General features: G+C 36.7%; 1 protein-coding gene across 14 annotated transcripts in view; it reads right to left on the bottom strand.

The window, feature by feature from the left end:
* LCLAT1 (lysocardiolipin acyltransferase 1) overlaps positions 1-19,873 on the bottom strand; it is a 191,412-nt gene that overhangs the window by 103,355 nt on the left and 68,184 nt on the right. For all 14 annotated transcript variants that reach the window (XR_011076653.1, XM_068564818.1, XM_068564815.1 and 11 more), the window contains one exon: positions 10,398-10,596. Coding sequence is in view for 13 of the 14 variants with exons in the window: in XM_068564815.1 (XP_068420916.1) it covers positions 10,398-10,596 (199 nt within the window). In the remaining variant the exon portion in view is untranslated. The remainder of the gene's footprint in view (positions 1-10,397; positions 10,597-19,873) is intronic.

The following is a 19,873-nucleotide window of genomic DNA, read 5'->3' as shown; positions in this document are numbered from 1 at the left end:
TGGTTTTGGTATCGGGGTCATGCTGGCCTCATAAAATGACTTTCGAAGTGTTCCCTCCTCTTCTATTTTTTGTTTCCTTCTTCTTTTCTTGGCCGCACCGCGTGGCATGTGGGATCTTAGTTCCCCGACCAGGGATCGAACCTGTGCCCCCTGCATTGGAAACACAGGGTCTTAACCACTGGATTACCAGGGAAGTCCCATCTTCTATTTTTTGGAAGAGATTGAGAAGGATTAGTATTAGTTCTTTAAATGCTGGGTAAAATTCACCACTGAAGCCATCTGGTTCTGGACTTTTGTTTGTTGGGGGTTTTATGATTACTGATTCAGTCTCCTTACTAGTAATGGGTCTGTTCAGACTTTCTATTTCTTCATGATTCCTAGGTCATATGTTTCTAGGAATTTATCCATTTCTTTCAGGTTGTCCAATTTACTGGCATATAATTGTTCATAGCAATCTCCCATGATTCTTCATATTTCTGTGGTATCAGTTGTACATCTACCCTTTTACGTCTGCTTTATTTATCTGTGTCCTCTTTTTTTCTTGGTGAATCTAACTAAAGCTTCGTCAGTTTCCTTTATCTTGTCAAAAAACCAACTTAGTGTCACTGATCTTTCCTATTGTCTTTTTAGTTTCTCTTTCATTTATTTCTTTCCTTCTAACTTTTGTTATTTCCTTCCTTCTAACTTAGGGCCTTATTTAGTCTTCTTTTTCTAGTTCCTTGAGGTATAAAGATAGGCTGTTTATTGAAGTCCCCTCTTAGAATTACTTACGCTGCATCCCATAAGTTTTGGTGTGTTGTATTTCCATTTCCATTTGTTTCAAGGTATTTTTTGATTTCTCTTTTGATTTCTTCTTTGACCCACTGGTTGTTCAGTAGTATGTTATTTAATCTCCACATACTTGAGTTTTCCAGGTTTTTTTTTTTTTCTTGTAACTGATTTCTAGTTTCATAACATTATGATCAGAAAAGATTCCTTGACATGATTTCAACCTTCTTAAATGTAATAAAACTTGTTTTGAGGCCTAACATATGATCTATCCTGGAGAATATTCCATGTGAGCCTGAGAAAAATGTGCATTTTGTTGCTTTGGGATACAATGTTCTATATATGTCTATTAAACTATATGTCAGACCAACTGGACTTAAGGCCAATGTTTCCTTATTGATTTTCTGTCTGGATGATCATCCATTGATGAAAATGGGATATTAAAGTCCTCTACTATTACTGAATTGCTATTCTCCCTTTAGGTTTGTTAACATTTGTTTATGTATTGAGGTGCTCCTTTGTTAGGTGCATAAATATTTACATATGTTATATACTCTTGTTTGATTGACCCCTTCATCATTATATAATGACCTTCTTTGTCTTTTATCACAGACTTTGTCTTAAAGTCTATTTTGTCTGATATGAAATACAGCTAACTCAGCTTTCTTTTGGTTTCCATTTGCATGGAGTATCTTTTTCCATCCCTTCACTTTCAGTCTGTGTGTGTCCTTAGACCTGAGGTAGGTCTCTTATAGACACCATAAAGATAGGTCTTGGTTTTTTTTAATCCATCAGCCACTTTTGTCTTCTGATTGAAGAATTTAATCCATTTACATTTAAAGAAATTACTGATAGCTATGTACTCACTGCCATTTGGCTAATTGTTTTGTGGCTGCTTTGTAATTCCTTTGTTTCTTTCTTCCTCTCTTGCTCTCTTCCTTTGTGATTTTCTGTAGTGGTGGGCTTAGATTCCTTTTTCTCTATCATTTGTGCATCCGCTACAGTTTTTTCCTTTGTGGTTACCATGAGACATAAAATAACGTATAACAGTTGTTTTAAGTTGATAACAACTTAAGTTGAGACACATTCTAAGGCTGTACATTTTTACTACTCCCCCACCATGTTATGTTTTTGAGGTCACAATTTACATCTTTTTATCTTCTGTATCCCTTAAAAATTATTGTAGCTATAGTTATTATTAATACTTTTGTCTTTTAAACTTTATTCTAGCTTTAGAAGTGATTAACCCACAACCTTTACAACATTATTCTGAATTTTACTATATATTTATATTTACCAAGGATATTTATACATTCATGTTTCCCAGTTCTAATTAGCACCTTTTCTTTTCAGCTTAAAGAAGTCCCTTCAACATTTCTTTGTAAGGCCATTCTAGAGGAGATGGACTCCTTGAGCTTTTGCTTGTCCACAGACCTCTCTATCTCTCCTTCAATTCTGAAGGACAACTTTGCCAGATACAGTTTTCTTGACTGGCAGTTTTTTTCTTTCAGCACTTTGAATACAGCATGCTACTCCCGTCTGGTCTGCAAAGGTTCTTCTGAAAAATATGCTGATAATCTTATGGGAGTTCCCTTGTATGTAACAAGTTGTTTTCCTCTTGCTGCTTTGAAAATGCTCTTCATATCTTTAAATTTTGACACTTTAACACATTATTGACTGGAGACATATTAATACATCTTTTGTTACCTGAATGTTATTGAAAGGAGACATATCAGTACGTTTTTAGAGAGTGATACAATTAACATCACTGTGCAAAGTTGTTAGAGCTTAAAATTGATCAAGGGTTCATTATACAACTTGTGATTGTCAGTATCATTCACATTTTGCTCCGTTAGGTCTTTGTTCCAACCTTGTGTATATTATAAATGTAAAATTTTCAAAAATGATGTATCGCAAAATTCTGAGTGAAGAAGAATTTTTCAGTGAATTCTATGCAGATACTTTCTCTGATTGTCTGAGTGACATATATACTAGTGTCTCAGAAGATAGTTCTTCAGAATATAGTTCTGATTCAGACGATGTGAATATTAGACCAACAAAAAGACAAAAAACCTTAGTGATTGATTCTGATACAGAAAGTGAAAATGAAACTCAGTGCTAGAGAATTCTCCTTTGCTTCTATAGAAGAATGGATTGAAGACAACATTTCATGAAAATTATAAGACTTTACAGGTGTGTCAGTTGTAACTATTGAATGTAATAACCCACAAAGTGTTAGTGAAATAACAATTAATTTTTGGCTGAACAAAATAGAAATCACTGGCCACAGGCATTAATTTTTGCAAAAATACCCCGTCAATAATGAGTTAATTATATGTCTTGGTGTGAGGCTCTTTAAGTTCATCTTATTTGGAATTCTCTGGGCTTCCTGGATCTGGCTATCTGTTTCCTTCCCCAGGCTGAGGTACTTTTTGGCCATTGTGTCTTCAAATAAGTTCTCTGCCCCCTTTTCTCTTCTTCTGGGACCTCTATAATGTAAATGCAGGACCACTTGATGTAGTCCCATAATTCCCTTAAGTTATTGTCAATGTTTTCCATTTTTTATGTTGCTGCTTTGATTGGTTATGTTCTACTGCCCTGTCTTCAAGTTCACTGACCCTTTCTACTGCTTAAACTGTTAAACCCTCTGTTTTCAGTTCAGTTATTGTATTCTTCAGCTCTGTGACTTCTTTCTTATATTTTCTATCTCTTTGTTAAACTTCTCATGCATTCTTCTCCTGAGCCCAATGAGCATCTTTAGGACTGTAATTTTGACCTCTTTACCACCAGGTTAATTACTCGTCTCCAGTTCATTAACATCTTTTCCTAAAGTTTTATCTTGTTCTGTAATTTGGAATATATTCCTCTGTTTCTTAATTTCCCTTGACTCTCTGTGTTGGTTTCTATGCATTAGATATAATACCCACCTCTCCCAGGCTTGTAGGAGTGTCCTCCTATAGGAGATGAACCTTATCATTCAACCCTGCTCTAGTTCTTGGTTGTCTCTTAAACCTTTGTGATTTAAGAGACATTTTGTTTGTCCAAGCAGCCTACTTTATTTTTAGTGGCTCCCAGTAGTTGAGGATGGATATGCCAATGTGGGGGGAGGATCTCAGCACCCTGATTCAGGCCAAATGGAAGTCAAACCCTCAGGCAGCAGCTTTTAAAGTATGCAAATATAGTTCTTTCAGGAGAAGACTTGGAGATGGGTTCTTCTGTCCGCTCCCTCCATGCTAAATAAGCTCTAGAGTAATGGTTGGCTCTAAGAATTGTTTCTTTATTTGCTACTGTCCCATTGACCTCACCCCTCCCCCCAAACACAAGCCCACTGGCTACAAGAGCCAGGTTATCAAGGGATGTGTTTTCTGGGTGACAGCCACAAAAGTCAGAGTGCCAGACAAGTATACAAGCTCCTTTCTCGGAGACACTGGTGACCAAAGGTGGGCCAGAGGGAGAGTGATATCCCCACCCCCAAGGTCTCTAGATTACAGTCTACCCTTAGATGTGTGTTTAATTAGAAGCCTGCCCCTCCAGCCACAGCAAGGAACATAAGCAAGCAGCCGTCTTTCACAGAAAGACTGGGGGCTTTCCATTCAGCTGCCTCTGCACTGGGTCCTGGAGTATAGCCACATAAGTGTGCAGGGCCCTTTAAAAACTATTTCTCAGTTTGCTGTATCCTATGGGTCTCCACTGGCTTTCAAAGCTAGATGTTTTGAAGGCTCATCTCTCAGGTGCAGGTGTTAAAAGTTGGGGTGCTAGATGTGGGGTTCAAAACCTCCACTCCTGAGAAGCTGGGGTGCTAGATGTGGGATTCAAAACCTCCACTCCTGAGGGAGATGCTCAGAGTTGTCAGATTCCTCCTGATTGTGGGTCGCCCTGTGTTCCTGGCTGCACTAGTCTGGAGCAGTTTCTGTCTGGCTGAACAGGGAGGTGGGAGGAAACAAGTGTGTCTTGTTTCAAGTACCACAGATTCTCATTGTTCTTGATGAGTCTTGGTATAAATTTTCTTGAATAAATGTTTCTTCATTTGCTATATGTCCTTCAGACCATTTCTGGAGATTTTAAACGACTCCTACTTCAGAATTTTCACCAGTTTTACTGGGAAGTGGGTCTACAGAGCTCCTCATACTATCATGTTGGAACTGCCTTTCCAGTCATCTTTTTTTTTTTTATGAACTATTTTTTTAAAAATAAATTTATTTATTCATTTATTTTTGGCTGTGTTGGGTCTTTGTTGATGCACGCAGGCTTTTTCTAGTTGCGGCAAGTGGGGGCTACTCTGTTGCAGTGCACGGGCTTCTCATTTCAGTGGCTTCTCTTGTTGTGGAGCATGGGCTCTAGGCATGTGGGCTTCAGTAGTTGTAGCATGCAGTTTCAGGAGTTGTGGCTTGCGGGCTCTAGAGCGGAGGCTCACTAGCTGTTGCTCATAGGCTTAGTTGCTCCACGGCACGTGGGATCTTCCCAGACCAGGGATCGAACTCGTGTCCCCTGCAGTGGCAGGCAGATTCTTAACCACTGTGCACCCAGGGAAGTCCTCCAGTTGTCTTGTATTTTTTTATTTATTTATTTTTAAAATAAATTTATTTTTATTTATTTACTTTTGGCTGTGTTGGGTCTTCGCTGCTGCGCACAGGCTTTCTCTAGTTGCGGCAAGTGGGCTTCTCGTTGCGGTGGGCTGTTGCGAAGCACGGGCTCTAGGTGGGTGGGCTTCAGTAGTTGTGGTGCACAGGCTCAGTAGTTGTGGCTCGTGGGCTCTAGAGCGCAGATTCGGTAGTTGTGGCTCACGGGCTCTAGAGTGCAGGCTCAGTAGTTGTGGTGCGAGGGCTTAGTTGCTCTGCAGCATGTGGGATATCTTCCCGGACCAGGGCTCAAACCCATGTCCCCTGCATTGGCAGGCGGATTCTTAACCACTGCGCCATCCAGGGAATTCTCAGTCATCTTTTACGCCCAAGATTCTTCTTGGGTTGTACTTTTAAATATCACCCTTGTGATATTTAAGTTACATTGTTTTGACTGTCTTTTTTAGAGGCTCCAATTAAACAGATGTTAGAACTCCTCTAACTAGGTTCCATTTCAATTACTTTCTCTCTGACAATTTTTTTTCTTTTTTTCTCCTTTTCATTCTCTATTTTCTTTTGGTTTTTTAAAAATTGTGTTGGAGTATACTTGATTTGCAATGTTGTGCTAGATTCAAGTGTGCAGCAAAGTGATTCAGTTATACATATACATATGTTCATTCTTTTTCAGATTCTTTTCCCTTATAGGTTATTATAAAATATTGAGTATAGTTCTCTGTGCTATACAGTAGGTCCTTGTTGGTTATCTATCTTACATATAGTAGTTTGTGTGTGTTAATCACAAGCTCCTGATTTATCCTTCCCCATCCCCCACATTTCCCCTTTGCTAACCTTAAGTTTGTTTTCGACATCTGTAAGTCTGTTTCTGGTTTGTAAATAACTTCATTTGTATAATTTTTTAAGATTCTACATGTAAATGATATCATATGATATTTGTCTTTCTCTGTCTGACTTACTTCACGTAGAATGATACTCTCTAGGTCCATCCATGTTGCTGCAAATGGCATTATTTCATTCTTTTTTATGGCTGAGTAATATTCCATTGTATATATGTACCACATCTTCTTTATCCATTCCTCTGTCAATGGACGTTTAGGTTGCTTCCATGTCTTGGCTACTGTGAACACTGAGGTGCCTGTATCTTTTCAGAATATGGTTTTCTCTGGATATATGCCCAGGAGTGGGATTGCTGGATCATATGGTAGTTCTATTTTTACTGTTTTAAGGACCCTCCATACTGTTCTCCATAGTGGATGTACCAATTTACATTCCCACCAACAGTGCAGGAGGATTCCCTTTTCTCCACAGCCTCTCCATCATTTATTGTTTGTAGACTTTTTGATGATGGCCATTCTGATTGGTGTGATGTGATATCTCATTGTAGTTTTGATTTGCATTTCTCTAATAATTAGTGATGTTGGGCATCTTTTCATGTGCCTCTTGGCCATGTGTATGTCTTCTCTGGAGAAATATCTATTTAGGTCTTCTTCCCATTTTTTGATTGGGTTGTTTGTTTTATGGATATTGAGCTGCATGAGCTGTCTGTAAATTTTGGAGATTAATCCCTTGTCGGTCGCATTGTTTGCAAATATTTTCTCCCATGCTGTGGGGTGTCTTTTTGTTTCGTTTATGGTTTCCTCTGCTGTGAAAAAGCTTTTGAGTTTAATTAGGTCCCATTAGTTTATTTTTGTTTTTATTTCCATTACCCTAGCAGATGGATTGAAAAAGATCTTGCTGTGTTTTATGTCAAAGAGTGTCCTTCCTATGTTTTCCTCTAAGAGTTTTATAGTATCGCATCTTATATTTAGGTCTTTGATTCATTTTGAGTTTATTTTTGTGTCTGGCATTAGAGAATGTTCTAGTTTCATTCTTTTACATGTAGTTGTCCAGTTTTACCAGCACCACTTATTGAAGAAACTGACTTTTCTTCATTGTATAGTCTTGCCTCCTTTGTCATAGATTAATTGACCATAGATGTGTGGGTTTATTTCTGGGCTTTCCATCCTGTTCCATTGATGTATATATCTGTTTTTGTGCCAGTACCATACTGTTTTGATGACTGTAGCTTTGTAGTATAATCTAGGGTCAGGGAGTGTGGTTCCTCCATCTCTGTTTTTCTTTCTCAGGATTGCTTTGGCTATTCGAGGTCTTTTGTATTTCCATACAAATTAAAAAAAATTTTTTGTTCTAGTTCTGTGGAAAATGCCATTGATAATTTACTAGGGATTGCACTGAATCTGTAGATTGCCTTGGGTAGAATAGTCATTTTGACACTATTGATTCTGGTAGCATCTTTAGGATTCTCTACGTATAGTACCATGTCATCTGCAAACAGCGACAGTTTTACTACTTCTTTTCCAATCTGGATTTCTTTTATTTCTTTTTCTTCTCTGATTGCTGTGGCTAGGACTTCCAAGACTATGTTGAATAAAAGTGGCAAGAGTGTGGGAATTCCATGGTGGTCCAGGGGTTAGGACTTGGTGCTTTCACTGCTGTGGCCAAGGTTCAATCCCTGGCCGGGGAACTAAGATCCCACGAGCTGCATGGCAAGGCCAACAAAAAAAAGTGGCTGAGAGTAGACATTCTTGTCCTGTTCTTCATCTTAGAGGAAATGCTTTCAGCTTTTCACTGCTGAGTCATTTTCTGTTTTCTTGTATTGCTCTTTATTTTCATTTTACTCTAGTTTCCTCTTGGATATTTCATAATTCGCTCTTCATTTCTGACATGATTTTGCCTTTTTGTTCTTTTTTTTCTTTGAATTCAATTGACTTATATTTCTCCTTGTTTTCTTGTCTATTACTGTTCATTGTATTTCTCACTCAAAAGTATCTTTTTTTTAATATCCCCCAATTGCTTAGTTAATGATAATTCATTCAGTTTGGAGTGTTGTGTCATGGTGTACATTTTTTGGCTTTTTGGTTTTTCAGTTCTGCCCTCCACTTAAGTTTCTTTTATGAATTTAAAAAGCTTTTATGGTTATTGGGTTTTGCTGTATAATTTTGGGGGTGGGGTAAGCAAAGACTGTTATTTCTTGCTTCTCTTTTTATTCCTGCAGGATTTTTAATTTCCTTGTTTTCCTTCACTACCACACTTCTAAGGGAAGCTAGCCCTTCTCTATATATCTGATTCTCCCTCAGAAGCAATACTTCTCTGAGGCATCTTCAGGTCCCACTGTCTTTCTAATCACTTCCTTGTATCGTGTGCTGTGAACTACTATGTCCAGACCTGTGTTCAGTATTTTGGCATTTAGCGTTAGACTTTAATTTTTCTGGGGATGCTTTTGTTTGTGCTTCCTCTAAGTTTTCCATGCCTCTCTACTCTCTTTACTCTTAAGAGTAAAGTCTCTTACCACTCTCAGAACCCACAGGTTTGCAATGATGGGAGGGTAGAAAGAACTCTTTTAGACTTTCTCTACTTAATACCAGAACCTTCTAAATGCCTTCTTTGTCTACTGGTCATGCTGAAGAGATGAGTGATGTGGTTTTACTTCCTCTGCTTGTTGATTGGATGATTTTTGTTTTTTGTTTTTTTAAAGATGAGGAAGATCAGGCAGCTGCCATTGTCCTCCAAAAACCATTGTAAGAAGGCTCTTAATTATGGATTCAATCTCTTTATTAGACATGAAGCTGTTTTAATTTATTTTTCATTTGTTTTCATTATTATCAGATTTTGTCAGTTGTATTTTTCTGAATGTAATTTGTTGATTTCATATATATTTTCAAGCTCATTCACATAATGTTCTTAATATTCTGTTACTTTATTTTATGTAGAATCAGGAATGATAAACAAGACATTATCATTCTTGATCAGTCTTTTTAGGAATGTGGCAGTTTTTTAAAATACTAAAATATCTTTGACATTTCTGCCATCAAGAGGTGAAGTCCACACGCCCTCCCCTAGACTCTTTGAGGACAGTGATGGCTTCCACCAATAATGTACTGTAGATGTGATGCTATATGAATTCTGGGGCTAGGTCATAAAATGCCTTGCAGCTTCCTGCTGGTTCTATGGGGATGTTTGCTCTAGGGAAAGTCAGTTGCCATTTAAGGAATCTGACTCTCCTGAGACCACAATACTGTTCAAGTGACAAAGAGAAAGATAAAACTATTAGCATGAAGGCAACTAAAACACAAACATGCAGTACTTCTTACTAGTCTCTCCTGAGGACAATGCCTGCCCTTTGCCCTCACAAATCCTACACAATTTCAGTACACTGATAGGCACATGGTTTAGAGAGCAAAGAATTCAAATAAGAAGAAATATTACATAGGAAACCAAAGAAGTACAGGTTTAATGGATGAGGCTGTCAGGGAGTATAGTGGGTGCTTCATCCACTCATATGTGAATAACTGGTTTGAATATATTTTTAGTCTGTTCCTCACCCCTACGTCACATTACAGAGTGGAGATCAATTAAGATTTAACATGCAATGTTGAAATATCCCTACTTATCCACCACTCAGTGAACATGCTGCTTTCCTAACTATGGAAAATAAACATTTCTAGGAATTTTAATATTATAGTATACAACAAGGACAGTGAAAAGTCTTTAAAAAAAAAAAAAAAAAAAAAAAAAGTGATGGATTAGGTAAGTTCAGAAAACACCAGCACCTGGTATAACGCTTGGAACCAATGGTTATTCAATTACTATTCAATTATTAGATAAATGTGAATGAATCAGTTCCTTTCAAGTACCTTATCAGCACAGACCACTTTCTGGTCTAAATTACCACAAGTATGACATGTAATAAAAAGTTACTGAACTATTAATTCATATTCTTCAAATTTTTGGTCCTCTGGGACCATATCTACTTCCTTGTGAATAGTTTATTCTCTTTCAACATAAGATGTTTCCGAAAAAGGATTAAAATAATTTATTATCCCCTAAGGAAAAAAAAACCAAAAACTGGTGATTGTTTTTGGCTAGGGAGGGAAAAAAGTGGAAATGGCTTTAATACTTAAGTGGAGTTTAGTAAGTTATTCTGTAGTTTTAGAGTGAGTACATCATATATAAAATAAATGAACAACTTATAATAATTTGTGAATAACCTACCAAATCCTGGAACACTTTTGAGAGTGGCTTTGAGGCAAATTTTCTCTAATCTGAGGTAGCTATATCTCATCAGACAATTCCACAGGAACATCCAGTCCATTCTTGTCCGATGATTCATGATAATGACACTTCTTTCTCCAGGAACAAATGCATCACCTGTTATAATCACTTTTACACCAAACATGGTCTCCAGCAATGCCTACAGAAAAAACAATACAGATATTTAACAATTTAAAGTTATGATTTCCCATAGGTAAATTTTATCATGTCCTATAAATAAATCTGATTTCTAATAAGTCAAAAGCATGTTATTCTTGCTTCTATAACAAATTAAGAAAAAGAAGTTAATCTGGAAGAACATGACAGCACTGTTTCTATTTTCAGTTCTACTAATTTAAGTTTCTGGCAGTTCCCTAATTTAAAAATGCTAACTTTCATTGAAATCTTCAAGATGGATTATTAAGACAAAAAGAAAAAGTACAAAAGGCATACAAAAAGTTTCCACTGTGTAATTTTTTCAGGTTAAAGAAAGATATATAAGATTTTTAAATTTTTTAATAAAAAGAAGAGTCAAGAAATTTAATACTGAACATAGGACTGAGGGAACAGAGAGTCAAATTTTTCATTTTATACCTCTCTGTACTAAGATTTTTTTTTAAACAAATACACGTATCATCTGTTTATTTTTTAAATATATAAAGAATGTATATTTACTAAAGTGCTGCAGCCCCAGTACCTACAATAGTACTTGGCACATAGAAGATCAAATATTTGCCAAATTTGCTTAATTAACTTTTCTGATGGCCAGGCATAAAGTATATATGAAATATTTAGAAGAAAATAAATTACAGACTGAAGTTCTTGAAAGAACAATAACATATTAAGAAGCCCTGATTACTGATTTCAATGCCCATTTAAATTTTTGAATAATTTACAGGTAACAAATTTACTAGTTAATAAATATTTGACTAATGGAGAGAAAACTGGTCCACAGCAGATAAAAGACAAGAAAATCGGAAGTTCTCTGGCAATATTATGAAAACTTTGATCAAAGTATAGCAAAGAAACTGTGGTAAAGTTATGCAATGGAATATGATACAACAATGAAAACAAATGAACCATGGATATCCACAGCAACATGGACAACATACAAGCACAATGTTGAGAGAAAAAAAACCAAACAAGAATATATACATTAAGTGTCCATATATAAATCTTTCTGAAACAGACAGTAACTAAGATATCTACAGATAAATATACAGATGGTAAAAATACAAGCGGTAAAATTAAAAAGAAAAGCAAGGAAATGACTATCTTACAAGTTAGGACAGTAGCTACTTCTACTAAATAGGAGGCTGTTGCGACTGGGAAGCTAGGTGGCTTGCTGACAATTTCCTACTTCTTGATTTGGCTGATAGTTACACTTTAAAATTATTAAAGTGCCTTTATGTTTTATTAATTTTTCAGTATATTTCCAAAAAGACCTTTTTTAAAAAAAAGTATGATACAAAAGAACAATAGGACCTCAAATAGGACCAAGAAAAAAACAGGTTAAAAGGAATATTAGCTTTAAAAAAAAGATATGTTTGTTATTATGTCCACAGTATTTCAGAGTCAGAGGGTTAAGATGTAAAACATGATCATTTGGGCTAAAGTAGCTACAAAATGCCTGCGGTTTTCGTCAAATTTTCAAAAGCGTCCATAACCACTCAAATAGTTATAATCCCCACCCCCACTCCAAAGTCTGGGAAGTTAAGTTCCAATGTAGAAGAGAATTCAGAATGGAGAGGATCGGGGAGGAGCCCTCTAGACTTGGACCCACAGCAAAAAATAACCATTTTTCCACTTACAAGTGTAAAGGGCTGTCAACTACCAAAGTGAATCACTGAATTATATGTCTTGGCCCAGATGACATGTCTGAAGTCACCATCCAAGGTTAGTTTAGATCAGCCCCACTCTGCATTCCAAATATGATATATTTTTCAGATTTTGCAAAGAACTGAAATGCAAGAAACCCTTCCTTTAACTGGTAGAAAGAGGCAGCTGACTACTAATTGTATGTTGTACTATAGAAAACAGTTAAAAATCTTAAGCCTATAATTCCCAAACACCAACTCTAACCTTACATGTGTAATTTCTAATACATGTTTCCTATGAATCCCAAAATAATCGTTAGCCTTTCGTCATAGTAAATATCAAAATAAAAAATCCTAGACTGTAGAGGAGCATATCATGAAGTATTCTCCTCCCTGCCATCCAGCACTCTATCAGAATGTGACTGAAAGTTATATATAATCTTCTGGGCAGCCTAGATCTCTAGTTCACATTAATCATTTTTAATACCAGATAAGACATACCTAGTCAACATTATTTACAGCTCCTACAAAAGCAGAATAACAAATACACTACAGAAATAAAGTTGTAATGCCTATAAAGAACTCCAGAATTCAAATAATCCAGATCAAAAACTGTTTAAAAGACAAAAAGACACTATTCTCATATTTGTTCTGTTTCTAGTACAGAAGATAACAGTTTTAGCAGTAAGAAACTAATCTTATAAAATTTTATAATGTTTTATGTCTTAAACTGAACCAAGAGTGATAATTCTCATGACTTTTAACTGGTCACAGATCTCGCCTAGAATCAGAAATACAGAAGTAATTTCTGAGGATCTTTTATATACCACTATTTACTACCTCCAAGTGTGTATGAAAACAAAGATGAATGGGTCCTGTCATGATCACAGAGACTCAGTTTTGCCATCATGCCCCATGTTCCTATTTATTACTCCAGTGGATCTTTACTTAGTCTGATGTAAGAAAGATCTATGACGTTCCTCATCTCCAAGCCTGCTTTGGCTTTTCAGACTCAGCTTAGGCCCGGCTCCTCAAATCCTTAGCTATTTAAGGACGCGCAATCCCAAGTCATTCATCAATCCCAAATCATTCATCAAAGACTGAGACCCCCTTTCTTAAGAGCAGCAGTCTAGACAGAAATTATATTCAGTAATCTATGTTTGTTGAACACCTGTTGTGTTCTAGGACAGGAATGGAATCAGCAAGCTGTGGAAGAGACGTGTCCTAGATGGGGAGTTAGGGGAGTTAGAAAATGACCGCTGAATTCCTACGACACGATTTATGGTGAAAGGACAGAACTCCAAGTAGTTCTAATAATCTCAGTAATTAGCTAACAAACACTGTTGGAAAGACTCAGAATTTTCAGAAGCAAAAACTGCTCTGGGCACAAGCAAAGTTTGACCTGACAGTATTGATTATGCTGAACAGAACCATCCAAAAATTAAATGAACAAGGACATGTACTCATCATTACAAAAATGTTCCAAGGGAGACTGAATTGCAGACTAGAAGTACTTTGCAGACTTCAGGAAAGGATTCTCAGACACACAGGTAAGTTAGACTAGGTGACCTCTAAGTCTCATCTAACTCTAAAATTCTAAATGATTTTATTGTGGTACCTCATTTAACAGAAAATGTGCCAGTTAAAAATAGATAAGAAAAATCTTGCCAATGAAATCATTTTAATGAACAGGAGAAGCTTACAAAAGAAAAGATCATTTGTGACCATTTCTGTGAAGCAATAATTAGTCTAAATGCATTTACCCTAATTTATTTTTAGTGAAAAATGATTTTTAACTGGTTGGGATTGCTTAAAATAAAGTACACCTATGGGGAGAGAAAGCTAAATTCCTTCTGAATAAAAAATGATCTGTTGTACTATTTTCTTCAAAATAAAACCTCCATTAGCACCTTATGAAGGTATGAAATAAAAGATTATAAAAGACACCCTGACAGTTTTTCTTCCATTTCTTTTAACAGAGGTGTTCACTTTCTCAAAACTAGAACATCAACCTTCTATAACCTTGCTACAAGGGATTCAACTTCTATAAATTTCTAACTGAAAGACTCTCTGCTTGATATATGCCACTACTGGTGAGCAAGGCAGTGAGTTAAAGAGTTGAGTAACAGAAGTGTTTGCAAATATATACCAATTTAACACTACAATGGTGGTTGAATCTTGCCTATATGATAAGCTCTGAAGACAGGCAATAAGGCAAAAGTCAGGAATAGCTGAAATGACCCTTGAATATTTCATAGGAAAGTACCTACAAGAGACCAGCACACATCAGTAGGACCAGCTCAGCCTGTTTTTTCTGAATGTTGGACCAGATTTCTCCAACTGACCATCAGATGAAATTATTGGTTTGCAGATTGTTTCAAACACAAGAATCATATTCACCACCAGACCACTCACATTTCAAACATTCAGTCTCATCTCTCCACTCTCCCCATATCCACCCTAGAACACGTAATTGAAGCCGTAGAAGGTAAATAGATACATAATTCTGCTGTAACAGTATTGGTACTAGTAGTAACAGCAGTAGGAGCAGCTATGGCAGACTTTGTCCATTTCTTCCAGAGTAATAGATTTTAATTGTGTACATGGCTGTCAGAAAAAAGACTACACTTCCCAGATTCTGTTACAGCTTTTAGCTGTTCTCACCAATGGGGTGAGCCAGAGAGATTATGTACCACTTGTAATTCACTGGTCTAAAGGGAAAGAACTTGCTCTGGACTTCCTTCCCTCCCCACTTCCTGCTGAGTGGGGCAAAGAAGGGGTAGTGAACAGTCTTGACCATATAGAAGAGGATATTATGCCAGGCTGGGTGAAAGGAATCGGAGTCCTTGAGTGACATCAGGGAACAAAGCTAACCTGTCAACCTGGACTTGAGGGTGAATAAAGTTCTGCCTTTTTCCAGCCACTATGTTTTGAACTTTCTTTGATAATGTAGTTTAGCCTACCCCCTAAAACTTTTATAGTAGCAAACATTTACTGCTTACTTTGGAAAGGCTATATTCATTATCTCATCTAGTCATCACAATAACTCTCTGTGGTAGGCGGTATTACAACTCCTTTATTTATTTATTTATTTTTAAGCAGATGAAGGAAGAGAAGTTTAGAGAGGCTAAGTAGTTTAGCCAAGTTCAAATGACTAGAAAGTGGGAAGGCCAACAGTGAAACCAAAAGAAGTCTGTGTCTAATACCTGTACGAATAAGCAGTCTGCTTATATTGGGTTTCCAAAGAAATTAGATTGATTAGACCCTGGAAAGCATAACAATTGCAATGATTTCTACCAATGTAGTAACTCAAGAAAATCCTCAAAACTCTTAAGGTTTTGGTAGAGAGATTCAGCCAAAAACATGTAATTTATAATCAAAAAATCATACACTGTGGAATATTTATCACATTAAAGAAAATGAAGTGTAGCAGCAACATATGACTGTTATTAAAAAAAAAATCATTTACCTCTAAATGTTTGCTTTAGAATCAGATACACATTGCTGACTCTGGAATGGATCTCAAAAGATCATCTACTCCAATTTCCTTATTGTACAGATGATGAAATAAAAACCTTAAAGTTATGTAAATGACTTGAAAATTTATAACTTTCAAAACAAAATGTCTCTGATTTTTATAATAACTATAAATAGAGTTATTTAACAGTTTGTAGATGACTTATTAGAAATAGGTACTTGTGATGGTTAATTTTATGTAACTGAACAATATGCTTATTTCACTTAATATAAATATTTCATGGAGAAATGCTTTATAAATAAACGAGTAATGGTGATTAAAACAATACCACAAAATGAATATTTTCTATTAAATCATATGTTTGACAGCTGCAACAAAGCACTGGGCTTCTTATCTTTAAAGATGATTTAAAAATCTAACTCTAAAAAGTCATGGCCTGAAAAAAAAAAAAGTCATGGCCTGGAACGTCAACTTCTGTCCTCTAACAAAGGAAGTAGTCTTTCAATCAAATGAAAGCCAGAAAAGAAACTAGTCAAGTTGTGTAAATCTACAACTAGGAAAGACAGTTTAGGTAGAGAACTATTATCTCCACAAGGACAGAGGTCATAAGCTAGGATGGTAGACAGACACTTAAGAGTTAATAAGTTAATAATAAATAAATGAGTGTACAGGGATCCTGCTGCTACTTTTTCAATAAACACAAGTTACAACACAAAACATCCTTCTATTAAGAGAAAGAAATTTTGCCTGACAGATAAGGAGGATACATACTAATAATGTAGGAATTATGCAAATATTCAATGCAAAGTACTTCCTACAGGAAAAATAAAAAAAGAGGATGAGGGCCCTAACAGAGTAAATGGCACCACACTTAACTACCCAGTTGACTTACAGGAAAATACAGTCATTATAATTACAACTTGAGGAATCTCAAGAAAGTAGTGAAACCAATAAAAGAACCCAATGTAAGTTCTAGAACTTTACAGTATTTTAAATCGAAATCCACTGTGTAAACAAAACACAGATTAGAGGTGGCAAAAGAGAGGGTCAGTGAACTTGGTGACCTGTGTAACAATCTAAGCAATCTAACATACATATAATTGTGGACACAAAAGGATAAAAGAGAGTAAACGGGGCAGAAAAAAATATGTAAAGAAATAATGGCCCCAAATTTCCCAATCTGGACAAAAACAAAGCTGCAGATCTAAGCCGTCCAATGGAACATGGCAAAATAAAGAAAACTATACCTAGGCATATCATAATCAAACTGCTAAAAAAACAAAGAGAAATCTTTAAAGCAGCCAGAGGAAAATGACACATTACATAAAGGGAAGCAACAACATGTATGATAGCTAACTTTTTATCAAAAACAATGGAGAACTTCAAGAGGAACATAAGACAGGGGAACTTCAAAGTGGGGGGTGGGGGGCCCCGCAAGGTGAGTCACCCCAGAAATGCCAGCAACATTAGCCTTCAAAAACGGAGGTAAACTTAACTTTTAATTAAATAAAAACAGAATCCATCTACAGGAGCCCTCACTACAAGAAAAGCTTAAGGAAGTTCTTCAGGCTGATGGGAAATGTCACTAGATAGAAACTGTACCATACAGGAAGAATAAAGAACACTGTGGGACTTCCCTGGTGGCGCAGTGGTTAAGAATCCGCCTGCCAATGCAGGGGACACGGGTTCGATCCCTGCTCCAGGAAGATCCCACATGCTGCAGAGCAGCTAAGCCCGTGTGCCACAACTACTGAGCCTGCGCTCCATAACTACTGGGCCCACACATCACAACTACTGAAACCTGTGCACCTAGAGCCTGTACTCCGCAACAAGAGAAGCCACCACAGTGAGAAGCCCACGCACCACAACGAAAGGTAGCCCCGGCTCGCCACAACTAGAGAAAGCCTGCGCATAGCAATGAAGACCCAGCGCAGCCAAAAAACACAAAACACTGTAAATCGATGATATTTAGATAAAACACTGTTCTATGGAGTTCACTGTGTAAGTAGATGCAATATGACAATAACAGCACAAAGAATGTGAGAACAAATGCACCACACTGTTACAAGGCTCTTACATTTTATACGTAGTAAAATTACTCTAGGTGGACTGTGACACACTACGTAATCCCTAAAGGCATGATTTTATAACATTTATAAAAATATAAACACACACATATATATATACATATAAATTTTTCTTTCAACAAATAGAGGAGAGAATACTGCACAATTCTTGATACTAAAGTTTGAGCTAGTTTGACCCTGAAAACTTCTTTATGTTTGTCCACTCATCCAACGAGTATTTACTAATATGCTCCTTGTTCCAGGTATTTCAGCAACCTATGTCTTTGGTTTCTCTAGAAAAAGAAAAGGCTTCTATGACTATTTCTTGTCAATTTTCATCTTCCACTGCAACAGAATCATCTCACTAATGAAACCGACTTTATTACAAGTTGTTGGTTTCTCAGATTTCCTCCCCACCCCCCAAAGTCAGGTATTCCCTGGCTTGAAAAGAACTCCAAACCTTCTTCTTTAGAAACAATCATGAGGTGCCAATGAGTTTCTTACCACCTGGAATGGTTAAGGTGCCAGGTGACTCTGACCAACCCTTGAAGGTTTTCTTATCACCTAAAGCGCTAATGGCAGCAGACAAACTGGGTTTAATCTCAGCTCTGTTTAAATAATTTGCTTATGCATGTGAACTTGGGCAAATTATTTTCTCAAAACTTCCATTTCCTCTTCTGTAAAATGGGGATGATGGTGGCACCTAAAATGTGGCTGTCTTATTAAAGCACTTAGCATAACATCTGCCACATAAGTGGTCAATAGCTATGATCATCATTACCCTTGGGTTTTTAGTTTGATTTTTCCTTTTAACAAAACCTCCTAATTCTTCTCCTTATATCTGAATTAAATATGCCATACCTTTCCACGGGTATTTATCTACCAGTAGGTTACAATCCCTTTAGTTTGTGCCTGTAGAAAAGTCAGCTTTAAGTACAAATAGAGAAAAAAAAATGAGAAGAAGGAGGAGACTACTTTTAGTTTAACAATATCACATTTCATAAAACAGATCGCCTGAATAAAATATTTTTAATTAACCTTGTAACAAGGGAGGAATATAATCTGTAAAATTATTCATCACAGGATTTCTTTTTAAAACATGAGAAGAAGGAGAGTGCACTGTAAACAATTTATTAAAATTCAATTTACAGGGAACTTTTGAGAAATGTCTACTCTATCAAGGTAGGTACTCCCCCACCAACCACTGTTTGTTTCTGGAAATCTTTCCCTATCAACCTCCACCTGAGGGGTCTATAGCATCAGCATTGATACTTTCCTCTCTACAAACACAACAATGGCAGTCTGCCTGAGGGGAAAAAGACAACTCATTCAAAAGAAACAGGTAGAGAAGACCCTTCAACAAGCGAAGGAAGAGAATTCCCTCCTTCTTCTCCTTTTCAGGTATTATACTCACCACCTCCACCAAAACAGGTCAATAAACCCAGTAAAATTAAGTTCCAGGTGTTGCTCAGGGAAAAGAAGGAACAGAACACTCTCAGGAAATATGACCCATTCAAGGTAAAGGAGGCTGCTTGCACAACACTTCATTTTTGGAGAAGGCACTGCTCTTAAGCAACAACAAAGGGCTGAAACCGGTTCAGTGCCAGAGAAGGGAGAAGTATAGACTGGAAACCTATAAGGAGTAACCAGCTCTCAGGGTCAGAGGGACATGTGCTCAGAGCAGTATGCACAAACCTCGTAGCAAATATCTGGCTGATCCAAGAATTTACTATACGTTTTGTATGCACTCTTACCTCACACGTTTTCAACCTAGCCCCCAGACAGAAAATCACTTCATTCCTAAATTCTGTGGTTACTGGGGAGACTTGATCACATCAATGTCACAAGTTTTAAAAAGTCTGTTATCTGAATCTTAATTTTTGTCATTTTATAAAATAAATGGAGGTGGAGACAAGATGGCGAAGTACAAGGACATGAGCGCACTTCTCTTTACAAAAACACCAAAACCACAACTATCTGCTGAACAATCATCGACCAAAAAAAAAAACACTCGAACCTACCAAAAAAGATATCCTACATCTAAAGACAAAGAAGCGACACTGAGACAGTAGAACG

This window comes from Eschrichtius robustus, chromosome 15 (assembly GCF_028021215.1).
Source record: "Eschrichtius robustus isolate mEscRob2 chromosome 15, mEscRob2.pri, whole genome shotgun sequence".
Taxonomy (NCBI): Eukaryota; Metazoa; Chordata; class Mammalia; order Artiodactyla; family Eschrichtiidae; genus Eschrichtius; species Eschrichtius robustus.
The sequence above is the reverse complement of the archived record's forward strand: the minus strand, read 5'-3'. Positions and strand labels throughout refer to the sequence as shown.